Here is a 12,500-nt window from a genome sequence, read left to right as displayed (position 1 = left end):
CCTTGAAAATACATGGTCCACAAATGACTTGATGTGTATTTAGATCCGTAGAAAACCATCTTATTAAAATTGCTAATGTGTCTCTTTCTGTCTCTCCGTCTCCCTCTTCCTCGCTCTCAGATTTTGGGATTTTCTCTCCCAAAACTGTCTCTCCGTCTCCCTCTTCCTCACTCTCAGATTTTGGGATTTTCTCTCCCAGAACTTATTTTCCTTCATGAGTGCAGAAACGCAGGAAGATGGCCGCCCTTTCTGCCTGACCATAGATGTTCCTTTGTACTGGTCACAGAGATATGGTAATTGTGAGAGTGATGGGGACGGTGGTAAATATTGAGTCTGTATTCTCCTGTTGACATGGGAAATGGGAAACAGTTTCTGTGCAGAGTCTCTACAGGCTGGATTTAAAAAGTACAAGATTAACCAATGAGTCAGTAAACCAGACGCACACACACACACACACACACACACACACACACACACACACACACACACACACACACACACACACACACACACACACACACACACACACACACACACAGGGGTCAGGGGTGACGGAACATCTGTGTAGGAGGCTGTGGCTACAGGCCAGGACCATGTGGAACGGTGTGTATGTGCTTGTGTATCTACAATGAGAGAATATGTTTTTTTTGTGTATTTGCATGTGTGCAAGCATGTGTTTGGGTATTTGTATGCCTGTGCAAATGCTGTATTTGTGTGTATTTGAGTGTGTGTACATGTGATGTGCCAAACTATGTGGGTGTGCTTAAACTGAGCGGGAGAGAGGGAGAGAGAGAGAGCTAAATAGGGAGAGACGGACAGAGAGAGGCAGCGAGAGAGACGGCCAGAGGGCCAGGGATTGATTAATATTTATTTGTGACTAGTCAAAACTATTTTAGTTCTGGAAAAAAAAGTATGCACCACTAATGAATATGAACACTGTAAATATTTGTGGATATAAATTAATAAGTGCCCTCTTGGCCAGATCTTTGTTGACTAAAACTGATTAAATAAATGTTCATAACATCAGATCAACACTGCAGCAATATAACAAGCAGCAGACTAAATATAAGGGAGAGAGGGATATCAGTATGCCTTGCTTGGTGTTGAAAGAGTAAGCAGCCAGCTAGCCTTGAACCATAATGCAACATTCATATTAAAATCCTTTATGTCCAATTCTGATCCTTTTTGCTCAGCTATGATTTTACTACTTACACTGTGTCTGGATCAGATTTGTTTCAGCTCAAGGAGCAAATTATAAAAGTTTACCAAAATCAGATTCAAAGACATCACATTGAATTCACTGTGTGCTTTTCAAATCCATCAAATCTGAGTTCCGTGAACAAAAAGTACAAATCGAATTTGGACCACGTCAGACTGCAATATGAACGGCTCCATATTGGGGAGCAAATTATTCCTGGGTTCATGTACTAAGTGATTCCAAGGATGGAGTCCCCAGTACTCTGAGGTATGTTGTGGACATGGAACGAATAAACAGGAAATACACTTGAAAAGGAAACAAATTGTTGTCATTTTTCCTCTCCTCTCCTCTCAATAAACAACAACTCCTCTCCGTCTCCGGACAGGTTTAGCACATGGCGACACACAGACTGCACACTACCTATTGCATGTGCATGTTTACAAAGGCTTAGAAACATGACACACACACACACACACACACACACACACACACACACACACAAATAGTACAAACACACTGAAAGGATGCCATTGGAGGTGGTTATCGCTTTGGTCAATTAAAACCCTTGCTCGAGAGACACCCTGGCATTGAGAAAGGGCATTGAGGGCATTGAGAACAGTTTAAAGCGCTAGCCGTCTGCGCTACCTGCCCCCCTATTGGCCCCCTCCAACCCCAGGGGACTCTCAGACAATCATGCTTCACTTGCACGAACATATACTATCTAAAGAGTTGTAATATGGAAATAAACAACAGTTGAATGTGATCATTTAAGATTTCAATTCAAAATTTTGCCTGAATCGTGCTTCCCATTGAATGACACGTTAAAGAGTTTATACTAGATTCTTCTTGTGCTTAGCATGGGTTAAAAGTAGAAATCATGGAGAGATGGAATCGACATAACTGAAATTCTGGCTTTTTCCCACATTCTCCAAAACAGGAGAAAATAACCATTTATTCTTTAACATATCTCTTGATAACCAAAATATAAACCATAAGATATATATATATATATATATATATTATCTATCTATCATCTCACCCTGCTGTCATTATCTTGTACGAGTTCCACCTGACTCACCTGGGAGTACCTCCACTTTTGACACTTGGTACTGGTTGGCTGAGGCAGACCAGGAACTAGCTTGTGGAGCTCCTCCAAGATGATTGGCTGTACCTCCTCCTTGTCCAGTTCTAAGTGCTGCAGGCCGAACGGAACACTGGTGTGGACCACCAGAGAGGACCCGCAGTCTGGAGACTCTACACACACACACACACACACACACACACACACACACACACACACAAACGGTATACAATACAAACATCAGAGGAGCATGCGTTTGTATTGTACACCCACATACTACTAACATGGAGGTATTTGGGCTCATACAAAACATCAAAGTACAGTCACGTACGCAGGGCATTTTCCTGGTGGTGGAGGACACCAACAAAAACCTGGTTACTGTAGAGGTGGGGGGGGTGGTGGAGGGACAGCTGTTTGACACTAAAGGAGAGAGAGGGGGAGAGAGAGAGAGAGAGAGAGAGAGAGAGAGAGAGAGAGAGAGAGAGAGAGAGAGAGAGAGAGAGAGAGAGAGAGAGAGAGAGAGAGAGAGAGAGAGAGAGAGAGAGAGAGAGAGAGAGATCCATCTATCCATCCTGGGAGGTCAGGGCTGTACTCACCCCGGCCGCGTTTACGGTCGTCCACGGCGACGTAGCGGATGCAGGGGTTTCCGGGGACATACCGGACGGCCCAGGGGACGGCGACGGGGGCGGCCGGCGGGAAGAACAGCGCCAGGGCGTAGCGCGACGAGTAGCTGACCGCCTCCAGCTGCTCCCTCCGGTCCGCACCGAGCACTGGAGAGGCACCGGAGGAAGGGCGAGTGAGGAGGGTTAAACTGTTCATTGGCTAAGCTGTTCCTCAATACGTCGATCGTTCATTCAACCATCCACAGATTTATTCTCAATCTATTCAACCAACGCCTCCGTCCTTTCATCCATCCAACAACCATTCATTCATCGGTCAATCCATGAATCCATCATCAAAACCATCAATCTATCAATCGTTTAATCAATGAATCCATTCATCCATCCATTGCCTCCGCCTATCTATTCATCCTCCACCCATCCACCCAGTACCCCAGCTCCTCCCTGGCCCTAGCCTCAACATGAATATGATGTTATGAATACTGTGAGCCACTGCTGGACACGGACACACATGAAGGTCGGCCATCGTTCTCTCGCTGTTGTCAAGGCAAACAGACCATGAGAAATATATTCAACACCAAAGACCCTCCCACAGACCCTCCTGTGTTTATGCGTGTGTGTGTGTGTGCATGTGTGTGTGTTTGTGTGTGTGCGTGCGTGTACGCCGGTTCGTGCTAGCAACCACAAGCTGTGCGCTCCAGCGATGACGTCAGACTGTTATTTCGGGCCCAGAGTCCCACTTTGCTGTTGAAAAGGTTTCAGCCCACACACGTCGGTGACAAACTAAAATACGGTGGTGATCGTTGACGTTCAACGCTTGGGATTAAGTCAATTAGTCGATTAAGCCCCGTGTATTGGTATTGGTATCGCAGCAGCCATCAGCCATACATCCCGACCTACTGCCAAGCGGTACCCTACATGTCGTAGCGTTCAAACTGGGATTCTCTGCTCAGTGTGCGTTCCTCCCTAAGCAGTGGTGAGCCACCTGATGAGTTGAGGTCAATCCACGTTGAAGAACATCCAGATTGAATAAATGGGGCATTGAGATGTACACTGTGTCACTTTGACAGTGTTCTCGAAATCCAAGGAGACGCCCGACTGTCGCTGTGACACAGAAAATATAATTAACCTTCATTTGAAAAAAAAAAAACGTCTTTGTGTAGAAAGCAGCGATCCACATATAGGAGGACATCTCATGTCAAAGTAAATGTAGAAAATCAAATTATATATATATATATATATATATATATATATAAATAATAATTAGGCCATATTATCTGGCGTTACATTATAATGCTTCCTGGTTAGCTTCGACCATATGGAAGCACTAGCTGTGCAGTTTGGCTGTGGACTGCATCTATAGGGAGCTTCACTGCAGGATCTCACACTTATAGCAAAGCAGGTAAGCCATGGAAACCAAAGGCACATGCACACTCACACACACATGCGCACGCACACACCACACACACCATTGCCCCTTGGGATGAAACTGTGCCCCATCCTGTCTGAGGAATCATTTACACAGAGAATGTTATTATTAGACTGTGTGTGTGTGTGTGTGTGTGTGTGTGTGTGTGTGTGTGTGTGTGTGTGTGTGTGTGTGTGTGTGTGTGTGTGTGTGTGTGTGTGTGTGTGTGCGTGTGTTTCTCTGCCGGGAGGAAATGGGCGCTGTCCCTGTGAGCCAATCAGATTAGCCCAGGGTGACATCATCTTAAACACACACCGAAGGGGCTGACACAAGCTCCGTTTCATGCAGCGCCACGTGCACGCGCACACAGAGACGCGCGTGCACAGACACACACACGCACACACACGGTTATTCTCAGAAATGGGTTTTGAATTAGGTCATCCAAAAGCTCTCGCTAAAGAAAAAAAGGGAAGAAGAATCCACAAAAATGGCTTCCAAGAACTTTTTTGTTCATCGTAAATCCATGTCAGATGTGAACAGTAAGTTTACGCTAACCAGGGCAGGGACGCACAATGCTAATCAAGGTTAACGATTAACCTATCAGGGCGAGGTTGGGGGTGGAGGTTCAGACGTGAAATAAGTGATGTAGCTATCTTGCGATCTTATCTTGTCTGTGGCCGGCGCAGCAGAAGCTTTCAGGGAAAATGTTGCAACACGGATGGAATTATTTCCCCTGCGTGTTTGCAACGCTGCCAGGAAAAGAGGCAGCATAGAGGAGCCCCTTTACTAAGTCGATATCCAAACACATCCTGAAACTAAGCTTTTTCTCAGTGTGCCTGTATTTGTTTATATTCGGGTGATTAATCATTTTTGGAACACTTTTGGCAGTTGCGAACGTATGAATACTTGTGGTGTATTCTTTCGTTTCGTGTAAGCTGCTTACATTTCTGATAAAAAGAAGCCAGTCTGAATTAATTTATTGGCCAGACAGACAGATAAGTCATACAGAGACTTAATGCGTTTAGGAAATCCAGAGAGGCAAAGAAAGGATTGTATTTCTTCACTGCAGCCAGACGCGGATAACGGCCACTATTGCCCCCAACAGGTTCAATATGGTTACTGCGCCTTCAGACAAAGGCGTACTTTGCAGTGACATAATCCACTTGTAGGACACACACACACACACACACACACACACACACACACACACACACACACACACACACACACACACACACACACACACACACACACACACACACACACACACACACACACACACACACACACACACACACACGATAAAAGATTTAAAAAATATGCTGTGTGTGCATGTGCATTTGTCTGTGCATCAAAGTCTGCCGTTTGCCTCTCATACTTGGTATAGGGTTAAAGGCAGTGTCATGTTCCGTAGCCATGGTAACAGTGAGGGCTAGAATGTAGTCCTAAACTATAATGATCAGGGATGAGAACACATGTTGGTGTCAGTATGCCTTTAAGAGCTCCTGCAGACATAAAAACAACATGGTTTCTTTACGTTCACCTCCATTCAGAAGACAACTATACAGACTCATATATAGGATGCATCACTATTTTAGATATGGTGACATGCTCTGTGATATGCACTTGTATGCATCTTTGGCATCACAAATAAATAATAAATAATGTGTATATATTTATATATACACACCAGAATTTTCAGAAACGGTATTAGTCCACAATATCATGTATTATCATGTATTATCATGTATATCATGTAATATCATGTATTTCTCAGAGCAGATTCTGCTCAGCTCTCCTCTGATCAACGCAGTGATGATGTATATAAATAAATAATCCACAGTGCAAAAAATGATGGCTCCGGGGACAAAGGCTCTCCTGAGTCCGTCGGTTGAGCAGCTCTGTGCCAGTCACCTGTCAGCGAACGTCCTCCTCTGCTGCCTGATGATGTGGGTGGGTGACGGTTGTAATCCATGATAGACAGCATGACAGACAGCAGTTTGCACCGGGTTTTCCTCCCTGCCACCGTCACCAGAGAGTCCAGCTCCGTGGCGACCACAGGGCCGGCCGACCTCACCAGTTTGACCAGCGGCATCGTGTCGCTCTTCTTAACGCTGCCTCCCTCCCCATCACACCACAGCATAGGAAAGAACACTGGTGACCACGGACCGGCCAAACAGTTTCCTGTTTCCCGCAGATGTTAAAGGACTCCGACCTTCTCAGAAAATAGAGCCCGCTCAGCCCTTTCCTGTGTGGAGAATGTTCTCTGATCAGTCCAGTTTGTCATCCAGCTGCAGCCTAAGGTACTCTGGGCCTGAACCTCTCTCCTCATCAACCCCCTCATTTGGGAACGGCTGCCGGAGTGGCCTGGACCTAAGACAGTCCACCACCATCTCCTTGGTCTTGGATGACTTTGACTGCAGTTGGTTGGACCGGCACCATACAACACAGTCATCGACCCGGCCCCCGGAATCCACCTCCTATCCACCTCCTATCCACCCCTTATCCACCCCAGAATGCCAGTTTCATCTGAGAACTGCATGTGATACGTCTCTGAGTTGTCCTTAAAGTCCATTGTGTGCTGAAGAGGAAGAGGGTGAAAGCCCAGTTGTGCTCCTGTGTAGCTAACCACAGTCTGTCCAGAGTCCAGTGCCGACAGCAGTCTCCCGCCGAGGTGGCAGCGGCGGGAGACAATCCCGGGCAACAATCCCTTTCTCCTCCATGTCGCGGTTCAATGTGGACTTCACAGTCAAAGCCAACGTTCCTTTCCTCCCAATTCCTTCTCAACCATGCCCGAGATAACCCCCACTACGAGTCCTGTTGTGGAAGTACCAGAGACGTCAGAGAACCCGACGCAGGCTAGTCTTTTCACCAAATGGGAGCTTTTTACATAAGCTTGCGTTATTGTGTTGTGTGTTATGCGCCATAACACCAACAGCATTATCCAAATAACAAAGAGGTGTACAACACTTGCATTACAGTGTGTGTGTATTCACACACACACACACACACACACACACACACACACACACACACACACACACACACACACACACACACACACACACACACACACACACACACACACACACACACACACACAGTGTGGCCAAATTCTCTGGGCGGGCAAAGCAGAGAAAGGGGAGGTAACCTGGCCCTTTATGACCACATTTGGGGCCAAATTCCAAATCAGCGTGTCTGAGCTTTCATTTCAAAGGCGGAGCAGTATACCTAGTGCTCGTTCGTTGTTTTTTTTCACCCAACGCCATTTCTAGCCATTGGGGGACCACAGGCAGGCTAGGGGAAGTCATATTAATGTTAGAAAGTCTCATAAAGTGACATTTTCATGCATGGGACCTTTAAGGACAAAGACGTGAACCTGTATTTGGTGTGTATCCCGCCTAAGCACAGGGATGAAGCTAGATGACTTCCACGGTCTGAGGACCCTCCCCAGCAGCAGGCTTAGGATAACGATGTGCTGAAGGGGTCCCCAAGCTCAGTGGCACAGGCTTTTAATAGTCTTGGGCACACCTTGTCAGGGCCGGCTGCTTTCTCAGAGCAGATTCTGCTCAGCTCTCCTCTGATCAACGCAGTGATGATGTGTGGGCGGGCGGGTGGATGGTGGAGGGTGGGGGAGGGGGGGGGGATCTTGATCTGATGTGCTGATATGCGAAAGGAGGAGAGTGCCTGAGTGGCTAAAGGCGGAGGGGAAGGGGTGACGGCTGGACAGACAGTAGGTGTTAAAGCTGGACCAGGGCAGTCAAGCTGGATATAGAAGAGGTTTAACTCGTTCCCTCACTCCATATTACCATCTGTTGAACAGCCATTCTACTGCTTGCGTCTTTTCTTGGAATGCCTTCTTCTTCTTGTTAAGGAGGTCCTTGACATTGTTGGCTATCCAGGGCTTGTTGTGAGCAAAGCATCACTCATTTTTTCACAGGAACAACAATGTCCATGCAAAAGTTCAGGTAGTCCGTCATGCAGTGTGTGATACTGTCAATGTCCTCTCCATTTGGTTCCCACAGCACACCACAGTCAGAGGGCTCCAAGCAGTGCCGGGTCGCCTCAGCAAGAGGGGGGTCGCCTGTTGTCGTGGGCTTCCTTTGAACCCAAGGCATGTCCTTATATTAGCTGAAACAGCATTGAAGGAAATCATGCTACATACCCATAGATTGGGACAGTCCCACTCCTAGTGTAGACACAGATTGGTATACTCAACCCCAAACACAGTCCCACCACGAACAGGGGAAAAAACGTGTTTTCATGCCCTTGTGGAAGAGGTCTTACTTTCTTCAATGCAGCTAGGCCAGCAAGGTGATTTTTACATTTATATTTACCAGACACTTTTGTCCAAACTGACTTACATACAAACATTCACACGCTGACGGCAGCCATGTAAGGCGACAGTCAGCTGGTCGGGAGCAGTTAGGGTTAGGTGTCTTGCTCAGAGACACCTCGACCCTCGAACTAGCAACCTTCCATTTACAAGTAAACCCCTCTCTACCTCCTGAACTACTGCCACCCAGGTGATGGCTACAGAAGCTGCTCACTTGGATGGAAAATGTATGTCAGAGTACTTTAGTCGTAGGCTTATTGGGATAGTGGTTCGGATGGCGGAGTGTGTGTGTGTGTGTGTGTGTGTGTGTGTGTGTGTGTGTGTGTGTGTGTGTGTGTGTGTGTGTGTGTGTGTGTGTGTGTGTGTGTGTTCTTGTGACTTACAATCTGACAGGTCACCCTGCAGCTGGAGTATCTGAGGCACAGGCATCGTCAAGACAACGGCGTCAAACTTCTCGAGCTCGCCACCCTTCCTATGAACCTCCCATGATGCACCTCTTCGGAAGAGACTGGTCACATGATGGTCGAAGTGCAATTGGGCTCCTGCGCGGTCGGAGGAATGGAGAGCGAGAGGGAAAAGAAAGAGATGGAAATATATAGGTAGTGACAGAGAAGAAGATAGAGAAAGGATGAGATAATAGGAAGAGAGAAATAAAAAGACCCAGCAAGAAAGGATATAGATAGATAGATATATAGATAGATAGATAGATAGATAGATAGATGACTTGATAGAGAAGAGAGAGAGAGTGTGAGAAGTATGAACAAATAAAAGGGACATTTTGAGGAGAAGATGGAGAATGAAGATGAAGATGTATTGAGAAAAAGAAGGCCAGATAAAAGGACATGTGAATAAGGGAAAATAGCTGAAATATGGGCAGACTGAAAATACAATCATTGTGTATGTCCGTCAGTCTTATGGTCTGTCAGCCGGTCTGATTGATTGATTGATCACCTGACTCTTTGAGGAAGTGCTTGGCGATGGAGGACATGCCCGCTGGAGTGACATAGTTCTTGGTGCCTTCACGTCCCGAAGGCCTTCAACGGTAGCTTCCAGGGGTTTCAGTATTCATGAGCTAGCAGCTCTGAATAGATGCTAAGCAAGGAAAATGCCATTGTTTAAGCCCAGACACTTGCCTAAACCAACACATGACGACTCTATAAGAAAACTGGACTCACCATTCACAAAGAAATGTACATAACCCACATACGCCATTACAAGGACTCAATCATCCAAGCCAAAACAAATCACTACTCCGCTCAGATAATCTCCAATGAAGGAAACACCAGATCACTGTTCACACTGCTCAACAGAACTCAGCCACCTGACTCCTTACCTCCCACCTGTATTCAACTGACACCTGTAACTCCCTAATGCAGTTTTTCAATGACAAAATCTCCATCATTCACCAACACTTAGATTCAGACTCACTTCCCCCTCTCCCACCTGCACTTCCTCTCCTCCCACCAGCACCTCTGCCACACTGTCAGCACTTCTCTAGTTTCCAACCTCCCACTGACCTTCAAATCTATGACCTCATCCGTAAATCCAAACCCTCTACCTGTCAGCTTGACCCCCTTCCCACCACCCTTGTCAAATCTTGTCTCCCCTCTGTGCTTCCCCTCATATCTGCCATCATTCACTCTTCACTCACCACTGGAACTGTTCCCTCACCCCTCAAAACTGCAGCTATCACCCCTATTCTGAAAAAACCTGGCTTAGACCCCAACAACTACAATAATCTCCGCCCCATCTCCAACCTACCTTTCATATCCAAAATCCTTGAAAAAATAGTCGCCACCCAATTACACACCCACTTAACTCAAAACTCCCTCTTTGACCCTTTTCAATCTGGTTTCCGCCCCCGCCACAGCACCGAAACTGCACTCATAAAAATCACCAACGATCTTCTCACTGCAGCTGATTCCGGTTCACTTTCCATCCTCATCCTCCTCGACCTAAGTGCAGCTTTTGACACCATTTCCCACCCCATCCTCCTTCATAGACTCTCCTCCATCGGCATCACCCACACCCCCCTTCACTGGTTCCACTCCTATTTCTCAGGCCGCACTCAGTTCATCCAGCTCAAATCCTTTAAGTCTGACCCCTCCCCAGTCACTACAGGTGTGCCCCAGGGCTCTGTCCTGGGGCCCCTTCTCTTCATCACTTATCTCCTCCCCCTTGGCACCATCTTCCGTAAATACAACATCCATTACCACTGCTACGCGGATGACACCCAGCTCTACCTTTCCAGTAAACCAAACTCCGCACTCCCACCCTCTTCCCTCATCACCTGCTTAACCGAAATCAAATCCTGGTTCACTTCCAACTTCCTCAAATTAAACAGTGATAAAACAGAAATCCTTCTAGTTGGCACCAAATCTACACTATCCAAAATTGACCGTTTCCCCCTTCTTATCGACAGTTCCTCAGTTTCCCCCTCCCCTCAGGTTAAGAGTCTGGGTGTCATCCTTGACAGCACTCTATCATTCAAATCTCACATCAATAACACCACTCGGGCTGCCTACTTTCATCTACGTAATATCAATCGACTCCGTCCCTCCCTCACTCCCAACACCGCCTCCATCCTTGTCCACAGCCTCGTCACCTCCCGTCTTGATTATTGCAACTCTCTCCTCTTCGGTCTCCCTCACAAGTCTCTCCATAAGCTTCAACTGGTTCAAAACTCCGCTGCACGTATCATCACCAAAACCCCTTCTTCCCACCATATCACTCCCATCCTACGGCAACTTCACTGGCTCCCGGTCACATTACGAATCCAATTCAAAATCCTTCTGTATACTTTCAAAGCTATCCACAACCTCGCCCCTCCATACTTGTCTGATCTTCTCCACATTGCCACTCCAGCACGCTCCCTCAGATCTTCCTCCTCTCTCCACCTCACTGTCCCCCCTGCTCTCCTCAGCACCATGGGGAGCAGAGCTTTCAGTCGCTCTGCTCCCCGACTCTGGAATTCTTTACCATCTCACATCCGTAACATTGACTCTCTCCCTCTTTTCAAAACAAAAATCAAAACCCACCTGTTTCAAATTGCCTATCCACCCCACCACCCCTCACCCTAACACTTCCCTTTTATTCTGCACATTTTTATTTATTTGTTCTTTTCATTATTCATTTTTACTGATGTGTTTATTGTTGTTTACTCTGTGCTTTTAATGTTGTTTATTCCGTGCTGTGTGTTTTGTTTTGGTATTGTTTATTGATGATTTATTCTGTGTTTTGATGATTTTAACTGCTGTAAAGTGTCCTTGAGTGGCGTGAAAGGCGCTTCTAAATAAAATTTATTATTATTATTATTATTATTGTTTGCGTCATTGTTTGCGTCATTGTTTGTTTCACACAGCGTCATTGTTTGCGCTGTGCAGTTCCGATTCCGTTTTTGTTTTTCATTGCATAGCCTCATTTTGTGATATGCATAGTGGCACTTGATATTGATTAGGTTGATAACCTGCTTCAAACAAAGAGGATATGTAATTAATGTGTGATTAAATCTCCGTTACTGTGTTTCGTTGGGGGGGGGGGGATATTGATATTCGATATCCATTCGAACTTCATTTTTCTCAAAAGTGACAGCCCTAATTTATATAGATACTAGGGATGCACCGAAATTAAAATTCTTGGCCGAAACCGAAAACCGAAAATGAGGAAACCAAGGCCGAAAACCGAAAACCGAAACACCGAAATAAATTATTATGCCAATTATTAGTACCATTAGTACCATTAGTACCATTAGTACCATTAGTACCATTGCATTTATAGCTATGACTGTGTACTAACATCACTAAAATCAAGGCATTGCAATTCAAAGAATAAGTCAATTACAATTATTAAAAGTATAA

General features: G+C 46.0%; 1 protein-coding gene across 1 annotated transcript in view; it reads right to left on the bottom strand.

Annotated features, from left to right (window-relative positions):
• The window catches only part of rnls (renalase, FAD-dependent amine oxidase), a 26,505-nt gene that overhangs the window by 809 nt on the left and 13,196 nt on the right, over window positions 1-12,500 (bottom strand). Inside the window, 6 exon segments of the mRNA XM_084485768.1 lie at window positions 2,277-2,452; window positions 2,876-3,049; window positions 9,027-9,185; window positions 9,595-9,663; window positions 9,666-9,710; window positions 9,713-9,735. Coding sequence (XP_084341894.1) covers window positions 2,277-2,452; window positions 2,876-3,049; window positions 9,027-9,185; window positions 9,595-9,663; window positions 9,666-9,710; window positions 9,713-9,735 — 646 coding nt within the window.

This window comes from Micromesistius poutassou (genome assembly GCF_964030765.1).
Source record: "Micromesistius poutassou genome assembly, chromosome: 21".
Taxonomy (NCBI): Eukaryota; Metazoa; Chordata; class Actinopteri; order Gadiformes; family Gadidae; genus Micromesistius; species Micromesistius poutassou.
Note: the sequence above shows the minus strand (reverse complement) of the source record. Positions and strands in the feature narration are given on the sequence as shown.